This window comes from Larimichthys crocea, chromosome III (assembly GCF_000972845.2).
Source record: "Larimichthys crocea isolate SSNF chromosome III, L_crocea_2.0, whole genome shotgun sequence".
In the NCBI taxonomy this organism is placed as follows: domain Eukaryota; kingdom Metazoa; phylum Chordata; class Actinopteri; family Sciaenidae; genus Larimichthys; species Larimichthys crocea.
The window spans coordinates 45,084,814-45,102,899 of NC_040013.1; the positions used below are offsets into that span (position 1 = coordinate 45,084,814).

General features: G+C 41.1%; 1 protein-coding gene across 4 annotated transcripts; it reads right to left on the reverse strand.

The window, feature by feature from the left end:
- Positions 1 to 1,344: 1,344 nt before the first annotated feature.
- On the reverse strand, positions 1,345 to 16,232 carry papolg (poly(A) polymerase gamma). 4 transcript variants are annotated; one of them, XM_010739641.3, is made up of 24 exons: positions 15,805 to 16,229; positions 14,898 to 15,059; positions 14,620 to 14,686; positions 14,368 to 14,449; positions 13,005 to 13,114; positions 12,011 to 12,064; positions 11,339 to 11,450; positions 11,035 to 11,124; positions 10,636 to 10,774; positions 10,444 to 10,516; positions 8,712 to 8,832; positions 8,405 to 8,489; positions 7,402 to 7,455; positions 7,035 to 7,154; positions 6,663 to 6,772; positions 5,926 to 6,047; positions 5,663 to 5,805; positions 5,366 to 5,550; positions 5,009 to 5,211; positions 4,359 to 4,439; positions 4,213 to 4,272; positions 3,990 to 4,093; positions 3,803 to 3,903; positions 1,345 to 3,652 (listed from the first exon to the last, which is right to left on the reverse strand). In XM_010739641.3, the coding sequence occupies exons 1-24, from the start codon at positions 15,819 to 15,821 to the stop codon at positions 3,477 to 3,479; spliced, it is 2,571 nt and encodes an 856-aa protein (XP_010737943.2). In that variant the 5' UTR covers positions 15,822 to 16,229; the 3' UTR covers positions 1,345 to 3,476. The 4 variants fall into 4 exon arrangements, with proteins under 4 accessions (XP_010737943.2, XP_027134211.1, XP_019118936.1 ...); XM_027278410.1 differs by lacking the exons at positions 1,345 to 3,652; positions 3,803 to 3,903; positions 3,990 to 4,093; ... (9 more) ...; positions 8,405 to 8,489; positions 8,712 to 8,832 and adding an exon at positions 9,792 to 10,253 and having other exon boundaries at positions 15,805 to 16,231; XM_019263391.2 differs by lacking the exons at positions 1,345 to 3,652; positions 3,803 to 3,903; positions 3,990 to 4,093; ... (9 more) ...; positions 8,405 to 8,489; positions 8,712 to 8,832 and having other exon boundaries at positions 9,792 to 10,516; positions 15,805 to 16,231.
- Positions 16,233 to 18,086: the final 1,854 nt, after the last annotated feature.

An 18,086-nucleotide genomic window follows, 5' to 3' on the forward strand; every position in this document is an offset into this window, starting at 1 on the left:
AAACATCTGATTTCATGAATAATAAACAGTCTATATCTGTTGTTTAAAGGTCTAGTGTGTTGGCATGCACTACACTGGCTTCAACACTCCATTATGAGCTACTGTAGAAATATGGTGGCACGACATGGCGGAGTCCGTGGAAGAGGACCCGCTCTCTCTGTACATATAGGGACATTTTAAAGTCATAAAAACAAAATTATTTTCAGGTGAACACTTGTGAATGTTATATTCCATTTCCAATAGATCCTTCTAAATGTTTCAGGCTAGACCTGTAAAGGAACAGTTCAACATTTTAGTCAGAAAATCAAGACCACTCTCATATCCATCTCTTAGAATATGTTGCTGGAGCCAGCAGCTGGTTAGCTTAGCTTAGCATAAAGAATGCAAATGGGAAACAGGTAGCCTTCAAACACCTCTACAGGTCACTAATTATCATGTTTGATGATGACAAAAACCTAAAAGCGACAGCCTTTTACTCTTTACTGTGAGCATTTACCAGGCGACCTGCAGAGCCACTGCACCCAGCCAACAAACAGTTCTGCCCATAACCCCCCTGTAAACCAGCAATATGTGGCTTTTACGCTTTGGTTTCTACACGGGTTAAAGAAATAACGTATGACGTTTGAATTGGTGTGTTTTGGAGATGCAGGCAGGTGGATTCTTGTGACCTTTAGACAGAACTATGTCAGCTATTTCCCCATGTCTCTAGCTTTGCTAAGCTAACCAGCTGCAGGCTGCAGCTTTGTGTTTGTTAGATATGATTGCGGTATCAATCTTTTCAGCCATCTGCACATACAAAGAAATCAATTGCCAAAATGTATATTTAAAAGAAAAAAAGAAAAAAGAAAAACAAACAAAAAAGCAGTACGTCATTTCCAGCAAGCTGATAGGACAGCTAGTCACAGCTTTAGAAGAGGGTCTCTGGGTTTTTCCAAAGATCAGCAAGTATTCATTTTCACTTTGTGACTTGAGTGCAGTCGTAATACACGAGAGGTACAAAGTGAGATGACCTAGGTCATATGAAAATAGGTGAAACCAACAGCTAACTTATGTTATGACTGTCCCATGTTACTTCTCTAGATACTTGAATATTAATGAGCTTGAGGATAAGAAAAAATAAAGTTACTTTCTCATTTTGAGATTTTTCACCTTCAAAACAGTTACTGACAGAACAAACCTGGCACAAGATGCTGCTCTGTTGTCATTTCTGTCACCATCCTTGTTGTGAGTAAACTGTAGGTTAGATAAAATGTCCCCCGTTGCTGCCAGCATGGCTTTCCTAATGACGCGTTAACCATCAACAACAAATGTATCAATATAACAAAACACACATACACACAAATATAGTTTTTAGGGGTTTAATGGGTGTACAGATTCATTTAAAGGAAGTGATAAACACATACAAAAATACCCTTTCAATACATTTTAGAAACAAACATCTAAATGACCTGTATTGTTAAATGTTTTCAAACAGCAAAACATGAGTTGTCTGAAACAGAGTGGTGCAGATTTCATTCAAAAGAGACCTACCTGCTATGAATGCTATTAAAAAAAAAAAGATCACATGGTACAAATATGCAAATATAAATAAAGTGATAAGAAAACCCCCAATAATGACGAATATGCCTTTTGAAAAAACTGTTCTCTGTACATTTCGTTGGGGGGGGGGGACTGATGCTGGAAAAAAGACAGCCCGTGTCCCAACTCTCTACCTGCTCCGAAGAAGAGGGCGCCTCGCCAGCATCACTTTAAACTTTGTTGTATGCATACAGTTTATCTTCTGTGCTGAAATCACACGCAGCTTCAGACCAGAAAGATGGAGGGTCGGGCAGGAAAGGGAAAAAAGTTGTCTCCTGACCCCCACCCCCACCCGTGGCCCCAGGAGATGCCTGTTTTTAAGAACCTCCACAGGAGGCGCAGAGGGTTAACACCCAAAACGAAGGGAATTCTGTCTCTCTCCAACACGTAAACACAACCATCTATGCATGCACGCTCACACACAGTCAACCATATACGCATGCACACACACACAAACCAGCGCAACTTGTCAAAAAGCTTCGAAACATTTTTTTTTCCACTAAGCACCACAAAATCTTTCATGGACGTGGACACGAAAAACAACTGGGACTGGGGCTTCGAACAAATGGACCACGGTGAACTGGTAGGGGTGGGGGTGGGGGTCAAGCGGTATCCTGACCTATTTCTTTCTGATGTTGTTATTGTTTAGCCCTCCTGATGGACTACAGGGTTTAAGGTCCGACAATCTGTGAATCACAGGTACGTTTGTTGTGACATGTCTGAACTGTCCAGCGTTCACTTGTTTTGTGTAACCCGCACACCTATCTGACATCTACGGCTTAAACACACAATGAAAAGTAAGCAGAAAACTTGAACTTTTCTTTAATCCAAGACGAACAATAGGTGTGACACTGAAGCTACACTGAATGAAGGATTAGCGTAGCGTTTTGATATGGTTCTCCTCTGATGTTCTGTACCATTCCTTTTCTGAGAATTAAGCAATTACTGATACAGATCACTTCCAGAAAATGCACGTTTCCTTGCTGTTGTGAGGGTGCTCTTACCGCGTCTAGCATCACCTACACACTGCAAGCCCGATACCAACCTGTGGTCTTCTTTGGGTAGTCGTGGTGGTCCAAAGAACTGAGGTGGTGATCTCCGTCATATCCAAACAAACCCTCAATAAAGCCTCCCTGCAACTGTATCCAAACCTATACAGTGTTTAGAAAAAATATCCAGGGCTAGACACTATTTTTTGGGGGCACAAGCAATAGAGAAAAACAAAACAAACAAAAAAAAATTACAATTTTTTAAACTTTTTTTTTTTTTCATTTTTAGATAAAACTACAATAGAATGATCAAAAGACTGAACAGTGATCTTTTGCTTTTTTTTTTAAGACAAAAAAGGTTATGTACATCAACATTTACTGTACAGGTTTCTGTTTGGGAGAAAAGAAAAGAAATGAAAAGAAAAGAAATCAGCATACACCGAAAGTGTGTGTAGCAAGCGTCGATAAATGTTCCGGGCTGTTTTAAAATGTGTCGACTGGAAAAAAAAAAGGGAAAATGAAAAGAAAAAACAGCACATTTCCATTTGTACTGTGAACATTTTTAAACACGGAGGGAGAAGACGCGTTAAAAAAAAAAAAAAAAAAAAGACTGTCGCTTGAGTTCTCATGTCAGATATCTCCGTGACTGTTGTGTTAAATGCCCTCTGGCTGCGAGCGTGACGAAGGGAGCTGACAACATCTGGTTTGACCAAATCACCTATCCACTGGCAAATCTATAAACTCTGAAGATTTGAGGTGAGGTGTCCCATCCTGCTGCTTCACACACTTGAGATTGACTGACCTGAACACACTCCCTGTTCCCTGTGTGAAGTCATCTTCTCTGTGTTTGACTTAATTGTAAAGCCCCACCTCTGTGTTATGTATGAATCCAGTCTATAGTTGGTGTCTTCAAGCTATGTGGATTCTGGCCTTCTCCGTTTCTTTAAGCCTCTTGGCCTGCTCCTCCAGAGAGGGGGAGAGTGGTCTCTTGGAGGCGGCTCCGTTCAGTGGGTCGGCTCCTCGGCTCACTAATGTTGGGATGGAGCTGCCAACGGAGGGCGCCGTGTGTTTGGATACCACGTGTTCTAGAAAGAAAGAGGAGACGAGAACAGTGAATATTTTGGCACATGATTCTGACTTTGTTCAAGTTTTTTGAGAAATAAAACCTCACTCAATATTCTTAGTCACAGCTTTCTTAACAAAATAAACAAATCGGCACTAAGCTGAACACTCACTGGAGCCGATAACAGGAATGGACATGCCCTTTTCTTCACTGGCAGGAGGCGTGTCAGTGGCCATGGTGCCCTCAAACACTGGGGGCTTGGGAGGTGTGATGCTACATTAAATTGAACAGACATAACGTTAGAAAAACATTAAATAAAACCAGCAGTTTGCTGCAATGGTGCTGGTGAAAATAGTTACTTGTGGCGGTTGAGGGCCAGTTTAATGGAATTTTTCACGACACGACAGCTGTTGCTGGCTGGGAGAGGCGAGGAGGCGTCTGGCAGCTCCATGCTGGGAAGTCTCTGAGGGAGGAGACGGAGATGTTATGGATTTTAAATCATTGAGGTTCACCACGTAGACAAAGTCATTCAATCAAACTATTCAGGTTTAAAACAGAGCTAACGATTGACAAAGGTGTTACCTGTGTTCTTGAGGTATCAATGGTTGGAATGGGCTTAGCCTTTGATCCAGAAAGGGGAGTCTAAACGGTGGAGACGGACAAAAAGTAAAAATGCTGCTCGTGTTTGTCTGACTGAAGTGAACAGACGCAGAGTAAATAATACGTACAGTATTGGGTCCTTCTCCGTGCGCGTGCAGGTCAGAGGATGGTGGATATGGCTCTTTGAATGTAGCGTCGTCACTGGACGCCTGCAGCAAAGAAATGATCAAGTCACAACTTCCACTTTGAATGAGTTTCATGCCATTTCATCTAACAGTACCTAATAGATTCTTTAAACACCTGACCTGAGAATATGAAGGCACTGAAAAAAACAACTGAGCACCTGTGACAGTGAAAATTATAAATAAATAAATAAATAAATAAATAAATAACCACGTCAGTGAATTTAAAGTCACATTGAAAAATGCTTCCTGAGTTACAAACTTGTATCATTTATTTTTTTAATCTTCCCTAAACACACAGTTACAGCCTCTATGCTCGACTTACAGTCCTTCAGACTTGATGTTTCCCATGACAACTCATTAAAGCCAGTTCATCATGTCACTTATGATTGGCCTGCAGGATGTTTTTTTGCACCATATCCACTGCAGCAATGTAAGGATTGGTGCACCTGTATGAGGCATCTGAAAAGGTGAAATTATTTGTGGAAAAAAACAGAAAAGCATTTTTCTCTGTGACCATTCTCTACAGCTACAAATGCAACTGTCACAGGTGCTCAGCTGTTTCCCTGCAATGATCCTTCATACTAGTCTGTTACCTCTGAGTCTTTGTGCCTCTTGGCCAGGTCCTCTTCTGTAGGTGAGTGTGGTCTCTTGGCAGGAGCTCCGTTAACTGAGTCCTCCAGGCCGTTGGGCTCCTCTCTGGGGCTGCTGGCGGTGTTGGGCGTCACATCCCCGCTCAGCACTGTGGTGATGGAGCTGCTGGCTGGTGGGGAGGGAGGCTTCACTTTACCTGGAGGCTCTGCAGAATGAGAAGACAGAAATTAGATTCACAGGCTGGGTAATGACTGAGTTATGCAATGACAAAGTATTAATCATATCCCAGAAACTAAAGTGACTTTACTTTGCCATACTTAAATAGTGTTGTTGTAATAGTCACTGGAAAAATGACTCACTTGAGCCAATGACAGGGATGGACATGCCCTGGTCTTGAGGAGCTGGTGTTGCACTGGGTGCTGCGCTGGGTGCTGCGCTGGGTGCCACGGCGGGTGTCGCGCTGGGTGCTGCGCTGGGTGTCGCACTGGCTGCTGTGCTGGGTGCCGGAGAGCTCTCTACGAAAAGTTGCTTGGGAGGGCTGACGCTGCAAAACAAAGAAGAACATTCACATTTTGTCAGCACCGTGTTGTCGTGCATCATTTAGAAACATGCAAATACAAAAGGAGCTGCAGTGGACGTGCTGAGGTGTGTCCTACCTGTCATCTGTGTCAGTCACAGGCTTGGAGGGTTTGCTGGTTGGGGAGCTGAAGGGAGTCCCTGAGTCTGTGTCTCTGGAGCTGTCCAGATGACTGCTGTCCAGAGAGATCCGCTTAGAGCTCCGGTTCAACTCAGCTATGCTCTGCACCAAAGAAGAAGAAAAGGGGGGAATTAACAGACAATAGACAGAGAGGACGAATATTAAGACGATAACTGTGATATGTTTAAACCGATTCAGGCTTTGGAGAGAAAGACATCTCACCCTCTTCTTCTTCTGCACCAGTTCAGGAGGAAGGTACTGATGGAGCTGCTTCTTCTTCACGTGTGTTGCTTCAATCTTCATCCCATCCTTCAGCATGTTGATGTTGTTGGCTTGTCGGTACACTGCAGAGAACATAGCGTGTAGAGGCTCACTCATTTTTGACACAGAACAGGCTTCTTCATGTCAGAGTGACTGCTGGACATTTCTTTTAGTTCTGATGCTTCAACACTCGACTTTGCTGAATGAATATTTTCAAATACTTTAAGCAACAGAAAAACTGCCACATCCACAGCAGACAACCACACTTCCAATGACCTGAACTATGACTTTAAAACCTCCACTCACATTTGAAATAAAAAGTCTATTTCAATTTACTAAAAAAGCTTTTAAAGTAACTCCATGACATTTTTAATAAAGTACTAAAGTAAAAAGTGTCTCATACAGATTGTAAAAATGTCACTGGCCCAAAAAAAAAAAAAGGAAAGGAAATGTAAATTGCAATGTGATTAGAAGTGAAAGTGCAATATTAATGTGATTCATTTTGTGGTGACCAACAAAGCAAACCAGCAGAAATAGTTCTGGTACATGTGGATTTATCTGAAATGTGATTATTAATCTGAGCCCTGAGTTTAGTCATTTTAATTCCTTCACTCTCAGTGTAGGTGGACAGTATACCAGTAAATGTTTACCAGCTTGTTCCATGACCACCAACCGAGGGGGGCTATGGTGTGACCTACCAGTGTCTGTGAAGGACTGGATGTCATACGTCAGGTCGATGTTGACACTCTCTGCGTTCTCCACTTTCTTGAAGATGATCCCGATGAACCACATGGACACAAAGTCGTTCCTGTTCCACAAACACACACGGTAGCTTGAACACGCTTGTGATGCTAGACCAAGTCACTGAAGTAAAGCATGCACACTTTTAAAGCTGCATTCGGCTGATTTGTTCCATGTGCCTGCCTAACATGACTCACTGACTGGTTCAACAGACAACTTGTTCCAATTACTCAAGGAGAAACACTTGCTGAGTGACCATATAAAAAGGTCTGAAGGTAACGATTAACTGTTAACTCACGGAGCGGTTTGTATACATGAACTGGACTCACTCATTGCGGTTCTCTTTGGACCCAGGGAAGGACTGGGGGTTGACATGAGCAAGGGTGATGTACTCGTTCCTCTCAAGGTTTCCCACCAGAACACGGATCTTTGACTCCACCAGCCCGATCCTGAGGGGAAAACATCAGAGCAGAGGTGCTTGATAAAGAGTCCTCTTCAGGGGATGGCAGTACAGTTTCTCGGCGGCATGAGTTCTTCTTCTAGTGGTGTATACATTCAAAGAAATTCACAGCACACCATTTAGCTTGAGTCAAAGTGTACTGATGCAATTTAAACACAATGAAGCGGCGAGCGATGGCGGTTTTATATGATTTCACCTTACAGGACCTACTGGCAACCCAGTTCTTCGACACTCACCATTCTAAGTGGTTTTCTTCTGTGGACGCACTGGCAGTCAGAACGATGTAATGCCTGCAGCACAAAACAGAAACTCAGTGTGGGAGGAACTTTCATAAACAAAATGAGTCGACCAAACTACTGACCACAGTTAAGATGACTCAAATCCACCCATACCCAAAAAGTGAAAACAATAGGTTGGTTGGAAAAAAAAAAAAAAAAAAAAAATCTTACACCATCAGGTTTTTTAGTTTCAACTGCACAAATGTATGTATGGCCTGCCAAAACCTGGCTCCACAAAGCCTTACATGATTGATTTTTAAACTATACTACTAATACTTGTAAACCAAATACATACAACATGCATTATGAAGAACTGATTAGATTAAATTTGATTATACTTTATTGATTTATTGATTAAATTAGATTATACTTTACTGATCCCACAACAGGGAAATTCACTACTTGATCTTAGTTCTAAGCAAGGAACTCATAATTATCACAGAAACAGGTGACAAATCAAATTAAAGGAAAAGCCTGTATAAATGAGTGGAGATGCAGATGCTTCCACACAAGTGCATCCAATCAAGAAATGCACACAAAGTGACAAGAACCGCTCGACTGGCTCGTGTTTCTGTAGGAACAGTGACTAACGTGACATTTACATTCAGATCTGTGGGAAAGATGTCAGTAAATAAGGTCTGGAAATTTTAGTGTGATGCTCGTGCATTATTGTGATATGTGAGGAAAAACAGAAGAGCAAGTCTTCCTCAAGCAGGTCAACTCAGGACGCGATCAGACTGAAAGCGTGTGTAGACAGTCGTGTAGAGTGGATATTATAGGACAGACTTGTAGAATCAAAGCCAGGCGTACTGAAGCTGTTCTGGTGGCATGTTGGAGGCACGGCACCTCACTAAGATACTAATTTGTTACCCGTGTGTATATATTTGAGAAACACCCAGCTCTGCAGGTTTTATTTGCTGTGTTTGGTTGGTCACAATTATGTAACAAAGGCATCACGTACTTGTACTTCTGGAAGAAGTTGGGTGGCTCAAAGAGTTTGGACCATTCTGCTTTTCCTTGAAGGATCTCGTCTGTGACACTGAGGCCTGTTCACGCCGTGGGACAAAAACATATTGGGCTTAGATAAACATTCAAAGTGACATAAAATGTCAACTAACGTGGAGTCTCATTCATTTGTTACCTACAGTTAGCCCTGTAAGAATTGTGTTAGTCAGTAGACAAATATACCATTACCATTTCACAAAGATCAGTTTAAGAACTTGAATCGGATGAACAGATGTTACATTTTGTTGTTGTTTTAGTCGTACCGTATTTGAACTCCTCGCTCATGATGGTTCGTGTTGACGTGGAGACATTGTACGTGGAATTCTGCTGGGGATAGGCAGGCGTGATGATGGGCATCAGGTGGTATCTGTCAGACGGGTTAACCTAAAAAAGACAAAACAAAACAAAACACAAAAAAAAAAAAAAAAAAAAAAAAAAAAAAAAAAAAACAGGGACTGAATTTGATTTTACAGCACAAATGAGCGGCTTCACCTGTCAACACACTCCACCCACCGAACTGAGAGTAGGGTGCCTTTACACCCACACACACGCACCGAAAGCCATCATAAACCTGATGGCACCATCCCACAGGGTACATCCCAATTTACTTTACTGCTGCATGTTTCCCTCATTTGCATGTTTTCCTCAAAGTGACGTGAGACAGGACAAAGCACGCATTGTGAAAGGAGACGTCCTTCCCTCTCAAACATCGCATCAAGTGATTTGTCAGCCACTCACGAAGGTTGCACAGCTGGATCACATCTGCGGCTGTGACATAGCTTTAGCATTGATAATAAATGTCAGTGTCACCACGTTTGTGCCATTCATTTTTTATGTTCTCCAACGTGACAAAACTGATTTAAAATATTACATGTGCACACTGAGCCTTGAACTACATGACACGCATCAACACACAAAACAGACTTGTAGTTAGACTAGTGTACAGATGCATCAAACCAGTTAAACTTGTAAACAGGTTGCACATTCTTAAGCGGTTTTAAACCAGATGCCAGTCAATGTTGTCCAACCTTTCTCCATTAAAAAAGGGAGACTATGTGAGAAAGAATGCCCTTTCACCACCAAACGGTGGTGAACATACTGTATTTTGAAGAGCTGTTGGACATATGGCTTTTAAGCCATTTCTGCCAGCAGCAAAGCCTTTGCCATGCAATTATTTGTTTCTGCATATTTTGTTTGGAAATGTTTCAAACAGTCTTCATCATTATGAGAATGTATCGGAGCACACAGAAATAATTCAAGCTGCCTAAACATTTGGGAATTTATAGATCTAAATGCATGGTGATTGTTGGCCGTACTGTGACTGAACGAAAACGACACCAATAGATAATTAAAACGTGTTTATTGCTGAAGGGACACCACAAACATGACACAGCAGTTACAACAGCTAGTATGTTTTTCATTAAGGCTAAAGAGCAATTAGTTTGGGATAATTTAAGATTATTATTATTATAAAAAAACAAACAAGAAAAGCAAAACTTAAGTCAAAACAAATATCAAAGCTGGCCAATGAAAAGAACTTCAAAACGTGTCCTGAATATATTGACTGCACACAGTACTGTTATCCATCTGTCCACACAGGTTTCTGACTGCAGTGCTGTACTGATGTGATTTAAACACAAACGTCAGATCTGTTGTGTTATTTACTTGCTAATGAGTTTTTATTGAACGGGTGTGTATGTCTGATAAAAGACGTCCACGTGGGAAGTCTTCCTTGCTCCGAGCTGCTCTGGGAGGCCTCCTCCGAGCACAGTTAAGGGCTTTGGAACTCATATAGGGGACCCGATCAATATCCGGGTCACATGAGGACAGAGGAGACAATGAAATAAGAGAATACTCCATCTGATGAGCTAACTTTAAAAGCAAACTTTTCACAGCTCAGCAGTTTAGCTCTGTTCAGATAATGTTTCCTGTGCACACAAATACACATAGCAACATTAAAGACATGTGGAGGTAAAGCACCATCATCATACTCACTCTAGGATCCCACACAGGTAAATTCAGATTACTGTCCTCTGGCTGTTTCAATAGCACAGGATTTGGCCACTCCCTGCATGATGGAAATGTCAAATTGTGAAATACATCCGACTTTGCACACGGCTGTGAAATACTGCCATCAAGTGGAACAGCACAAATATGAAGTCAGAGCAGCAAGAGCTCAATTCTCACCATTTGGAAAACACCAAGAAAAACTTGTGGACCAGCGTGGCAGCCACAGCGTTAGGGTAAAGCTGGCAGGTCCTGGCCACCAGCATGGCCCATGACACTCCACCCAGAAACCCCAGCATGTTGGAGTAGATCCCACGACCTGCAGGAGTAGGACGCATAATGATCAGGCAGTGACTGGTGTTATGCAAAACATGAACACAGTGTTGGTTTTGAGTAGATACTAAACTGGGAGGACACATGTAGGATGTAAAGATCTTTATTCCTCAGACAGATTTGTTTTTATCAGAGTACTTCTATATATTATACAAAATATGAGCCGTGGATACAAGAAAGGCAGACATACAAAAAGTAAATGAAAAAGTGCATCGAACATTTACAAGAACATTTGTGCCCACTTACGTTTTGCCCACAGTTTGATGGCTCTCAGTGTCAGCCTGAAGTTCTCTTTGTTTGGCACCAGGTACAAAATTTCATCAGTCACTCGACAGCCTGTAAGAGAAGACGAGAAACCTAAAACACTGAGAAACATATTATGCTCTCACAGAAAATTCCCCGTAAGAGAAGGTTCAAGTTTCAGATGAAACCATACATCTGTTGTTTAGATCCATACACACAGCACAACTGGCTGCCTGCATATGTAATGTACACTATATTACTATAAGCTATCGTATGTATGTAACCTAACAGAAGTCATGTAGCATACCATTAAGGCTGCGGATACATCGAATGTCCAAGTTTCTCAGGATGGAGTCTCCCCTCAGGTCCAGGTTGTCTGGAATGGACTGTAAGGCCAGTCTGGCAAAAAGCAGGTCAATCTACCCAGACCGAGACAGAAACAGTAAAGTCACGATGAAACAGTACAAACTACATATCAGTAAACTACAAGTGCCATCCTGTCCAGGGTAGCTGGACTTGGTGGTTCTCAGAGCCAAACATGGGACAACCGACAGCTTTTCTTTGGTGATGAATATGTAGACAGGAGCCAGTATGGCATAGCAAGACCAGCCAATATTTATTGATCAATTTAAGTGTTTTATTTTGAAAACCCATTCCAAGTCAAAACACTTCAAATTCAGACTACAACATGTGCAGAGGTTTCAAATTTAGCCTGATACTTGGAAAGTGGTTTTGTTTTGATACTAACCGACTCATGTGTTTCCTACCTGAGAAAACCTGTTTTCTGTCACATTTTCTGTTAAAGTTAAAAGGAAATCAAAACACTTCTCGGCACGGCTTTTACATCTGAAGCGAAGTAATCCTCAGCCCTAACAATGCTTAACACTACAAACACAACATCTAGAAAAACTGGGTCAATTATGGAATTATATTCTTAGTGGTGTGTATTTTGTTAAGTAGGCAAATCAAAGTCACTTACCTCTATTCCATCAAATTTGAATTTTATCACGGGTACAAAAGCGTCCTCGACAGCCTTAAGAAAGCACAAAAAAGACAACGTCACCAACAAATCTGAGACAAGGTGAAGTCACATGGCTGACTGACGTCATCACTGACTGAACTCAACACCAAACTAACATCAAATGAGGTGGAAATCAGGGTCAAGAGCTTTTAGACTACAACATGTAGAGTAATCATTCCAACATTATCTTTTATGGATGTTTATGGAAATACAGACATTCAGCATTTAACTAAATGATCACCCAAGAAACACAGGATTATTCAGACAGTGCACTCAGAAAACATGACTACACATTTTTGCCAAGATCAACAAGAATTTTATTATTAAATGCTTCAACAAATAGAAGCCAATCTGGTTGTTTTATTTAAACAGAATGTACTGTCACAACAATCACACTAAAAGTGGTGTACACACTTTTTAAATGTGTACTGATGTTAATGAATACACACACACACACACACACACACACACACACACACACACACGAAATTAATGTCGTTACCAGCAGACATGACAACACCACAGGAATGCTCCTGGGTATTGCTCATCAGTTGTGAGTTGCTACATTATTACTCACTGGTAAAGTGCCTTTTTATTCCTCTACCTAGCCAAAGTCAACTTACAGAACACACATATGTAATCCAGCAATCTGGACCAAGGTTAGGAATAGTTCTGCATTCCCAGTACAGCTCTCCTGGAGCGAGAGAGGGAGTGTTCTCCCCCAGGAGCAGTGATGCAAGCAGTGTGTTGCTCTTGCACCTTTCTCACTGTAAACCTTTACATTGCCCAGGGATGAAACAGGAGCCTGATTCATTGGGGAATGGCCAACATGGTGGTTAGCCTCTAAATGCTCTGAGAAGTGTGGGACTTCTGTCATAGAAGTGTATAAATATCTATCTAAAAGTTAGTGAGCTATCATGTGCTTTAATGACAGAATGCCACAGAGACTTACCCTCAGATCTTTGATCTCTTCATGCTGTTTCAACTTCTCAAAGAAAGACTGGAAAAAGTCACTTCTTTCTACATGGCGTGGAGCCACACATAAGGCATCAATATCAGCCCCTGGAAGAAACAGTAGTAATTGTAATCTGTGTTGCCCAGTAGGTTCAATGTTTGATGACTTCTGTCACGATCTGATAAGTACACAGAACAAAGTAACTGCATTCCAAGCTAAAGAGAGTTCATGTGATAAAACAAATAGGAGCAGCTGAAGTGAAGTGCAGTAACTTTTGAACACTATTTAGTTTGAGTGTCCAGCTGTAAATCCTGGCCCTGCTTTGGACAAGCCCAACCTAAAAAATGTTGTGCAAGTCAACATTTTTAAACAAGTTAAACTACACATCAGAGCTGGATTTGACTCCGATGACCTTAAGTGAACCCAGTAAAAGGCAGGGGGAAAAATCTGCTGTCCTGAAACCAAATCAACTCTACACTGATGCTTGTGCATCTTTAACAGAGTCTCAACTCCCTTTAGCTCCAGTATAATACACAACTTTAAATACAGTTTTAAACCCAATTTAACAAAAGCCTTCACTTGTAATCTCTGCCCATACTGTGAACTGAAACTTTAGCTGCTTTCCACTGTCACCTCTGCAGTTAACTTAGCTCACAACACAACAACTCAACTGGTTTAGTGGTAAATAATTCATCATGGGCAGTTTTCATGTTTGATTTATTGACAAATGTCGAATAACATTTTATCTGAACAGTGCATGATCACAAATCAGTTTGCCTTAGGTTGCTTCACAGCAGGCTGTTATAAACACAGAACTGAACATTGGTCAGGAGTTATATAGCTGATAGCCATCAATGGACAAAACAATCAATCACCACCAGCATCATTATCAATTTAGATTATCCTTAAATGGTAAACACTGCATGGTTTGATGAAAATATACATTTTAAATTATTTTCTTCTAATACAAACACAGCTGTGTTTTATCCCGTTGTATGTTTTCCAAAAATATCTTTTACCTTTTTCACCTCACCTGTTGTGTTTACATAAAGGAGACCACATTCACACCGATACCTCCGGTATAGTAAGCTAGTGTTTACCTGGCTTTCGGACACCAAAACTAGTCTTTTCAAAAACACTCAATAGCAGAGGAATATGACAATGCAAGCTGTGTGCTTTAGTGTGGTTAGAGTAAAGTGAGCTTTTCAAAAACAATGCCTGCTCAGGTCGGGTCGAGTGCTGTGTAGTAGTAATGTCACCTCTGTCTCGCTTTGCTCTTTTTGTTGTGCAATGTTGTCAGACAACTTTCCGGCATATACTGCATGAATGACTACTATACTTAAGCATCAACAAGTCATACCTTTTGTGTGCACTCCGAGTCTGTATGACCCAAATGTAAATATCTTGCCTCCAACGCAGCTTATAGCTGATGGTGGAAGGTTCTGTGGAGGAGAGGAGGATACATGGTGAGGTCAGCGTGGTGTTTGTCCACTTTACGGCCCAACAATAGAAAACTTTAGTGTCTCTGATTTGTCAGCTGACATTACTGACTGAATAATGCATCAGAAATCACAGCTTTTACCCAAAATGCATTTCACAGCACAGAGCTTACCTTTAATTCACTGATCTCTGCGATCCATTCTTTAACAAAGTTATTCAACTTCCCAAGAACTGCAAGTCTGAAAGGAGACACAATCCATTCACAATCCTCAGGAATTATGCATTTAAGCATCAAGACGCACATTTAGTTACAACAACGACACGGCACACAATCAGAGAAATGCATGATATCAAAAGGGTGTTCATGTTGTTGTCTGTACGTCCTATAACTGTAGACGTGACTGCCACAATGTGATTCATATGAAATTGCACTTGCTGTTCCTTCCTCACCTATGGTTCAATTCCTCTTCATCTTCAAACACCCCAAAAGGTTTCATAGCATCACAGAGCTTCTTGGTGTACTGGTGGTCTATTTCTCGCGGGGGTGCGAGGCTAATGGCAGAGGTGATGCCATAGTGTTTCTGTGGCTGCTGCTGCCCACCAGGCATGGTGCTGCGAGGGAAACGCAATATTGACGTTAATGACAGCTAGACAACAACAACAACACTCCACGTTACTGCGTTATCTGTGTTCACGTCGTGGCTACTCATGCCGCCTAAACAATGAACAAGATGTGATTTGACGATTCGTTAGCAAGTTAAGGCCAAAGACAAAGTGTGTACTAATGTCTGTCCCTCTGCTCTCTGTTGCCGCGAACCCATGTGTAAACACAGGCTAGCACACTCTGACAGCAATGTGCTTCGTTTACATTACTTATACAATAAGCCTCGAAATAACTACACGGTTGTTTGTTATTCAAAAACCGCAGAGTTAATTCACTAAGATTAAACGTGACTTAATCGCTGTGATACAACCTGAGCTGAACGCGCGTTAGCCGCGCGGCTGCAAACAAGGTGGCGCTAACAAATGTAGCTAACTTAGCAAGTTAGCAAATGTTAGCTGACCGCTACGGAAGAATTACTTTAACCAACGAGTCGCCTCCCTGTCACCTCCGTCGAAGAGTTCGTGTCTTGTTGGACGAAAACGACGAGTGAAGTCGGCTCGTTCCGTTGAGACAGATTCACGCCATAGTTACACAACAACAAAACAAGCAGAGCAGCCGACCAGCGGCGGCCGCGGGCCTTGTTTGGTTGTTGTGACAGTTAGCTCGCGTTAGCTCTTAGCCTATTCTTCAGGACTCTGTTCAGCGCGGACACAAATGTTCACACACGGGAAATGTGCCACATGCACGACTTACCTTGACATTTCTTTCATGACACTCTAAAAATCTTGCACTGTTTTTCCCGCTGTAAACCCGTAAAAAAAACTAAGAAAGTCGGCAAGTGGAAATGATAACAGCCTCGACCTGATTCCAACAATGGTCACTTTTCAGAGAGCGGTTCAAACCTTCCCACTGAACCGGAATCACTTCTTATAAGATAACGCATCAGGTCGTAGTCCTGAAAGAAAACTCATATCGAATACATTTACAAAACGCACAAGGATTTTTTTTTTAATGCTTAGCAGCTAAACGCGCGTTTAAATAGCTGTTAGGCCCTTTTTTTTAAATATTCAAAACTACAAATGTAACGGCGTTTGTCGAGACAACGTCTGCGTGCAGCACGCTGAGCAACCATCGTCAGGAGGCGGGCGCCGCTAAATCACGTGACCGCCGAGGCCGCTGAGCCGACACGAAGCAACACTGTCTGCAACATGTTACAACACTTGTTACACTTGGCGGGTTTGTTTGAAGTAGTAAAATACGACACATTTATGAACATAGTGTTTTGTATATGAGGTAGCATGGAGGCTAAAGTGTAATACTTTGTTGGGAGAGCACGCCAGCCACATTTATAGAAACCAATATTGGCTGTTGTCTTAGCCTGACATGAAGCAAATGTAGCCCACTGCACAGAACAACTTCCGTTTTTCAGAAGAAAACTCCTCCAGTATTAATACATATAATATTATATTAATATATTACACACAGTTCACCATTGCACAAAACTAACCTTAATTAACATAATTACATAATGGTAAGGTAAGTTATATTTCTAAAAACAATACACAGCTTCACTGTCTTACTGTAATTGGGGATTATAGACACAAAAAAGAAATTTAACTTAACCATATTTTTTTTAGATGTGAACATAGATCACATCAAAGTTCTAATCACAGTTTGATGACAAACACTGGTGGATACGCTAACCAAATAAAAGTAAATAGCATATTTGAACTCAAACATTGGCCTTACAAATATATATATTAATGTACCTAAGACAAGAAAATATAAAATAATAAGCTGCTGTTAAAGAGTCTGACAGCTGTTGGAATGAAGGACTATAGCAGGCCACATATTGTATATGCATCTTGCATTTCTATGGTGGCCTTAAGGTAAAACACATAATTGGTAAGACAGTCATCCTGTAAAATCTTTGGACGCCCCTTGCCATAACCACTTTAAAAAAACATAGCCATAGCTTTGTGAATAATTTGTGCTGCAGTGTGGGCAATGGTTTGTGTTCTTCAGGCTCCTACTGTAGAAAATAAGTCCTATACAGGGTGCATTTCAAGTGTCTTATTTGTGTTAATGTATGCTTGTCTGCTCAGAAGGTTACTTGTGGGTTCTTTGTGGATGAGAAATGATCAAACATTTATAGTTTTTGAATGTTTAGTCATCAATGTTTTATAAAACTCAGTAGACCTAGCATGTTGATTATTTTCAAATGTATCTGTCGTTACTCCTGAGGACTCGTTGGTGTTTTAAAATGTAGAAAAAACAATGTTGAGTGTCAAACACATTCTATCAAACTCAATAAAATAAAGCATGTGCTGATAACACCATTTTATTGCTATCACAGATTGATTTAGAGTGTCCTTGCCGAGCGTTCAGGGCTGATAGTGTTATTCAGCATAACTCACTGTGACTGTATGCACCTCCTGTTATTTCATCCAAGGTTATATTGACCTGATCTCCACACTGTCAAGCCAAAATGGCATATTCTGATAAAAACATTAGGTTTGTTGATCTCTGGAAATTAAGTTGCAAGTGTGCATGCATTATTCAGTGGATTTGTATCATGTCAGTCTTCTTTCAAATATTTGTATCCACCTGCTTTCTCAGAATAGTGTGATATGTACGACATTCTTAATTCAAAATAACACAAAATATGAGCTGGTAACAGTGTTTGAGTGTCTGAAACAAACCTAAAAAGCATATTTTGGACATGCTGAGATTTACATCCACCTGTTTTGTCAGCCAGGAAGACTATCACATGAATGTTGAGTGAAAATGGGCTCAAATGTGGCCTTCAGAGACAAAGGGATTCAGAAGTGGAGTTTTGCCTTGAGGAAAATCCTACACTATACACAACCAGTGAGAGCAAAACACACACACAGCCCTTACTTTGTGTGAAATTCTGTTTTCATTCCTGCGCCTTGGCCTTGGTACCAGACATATACACATCCAAATATCCACGACAGTGATGATGATACTCTATCCAGTCAGAAATATAAATAACATTCCATCTGCAGATTAAA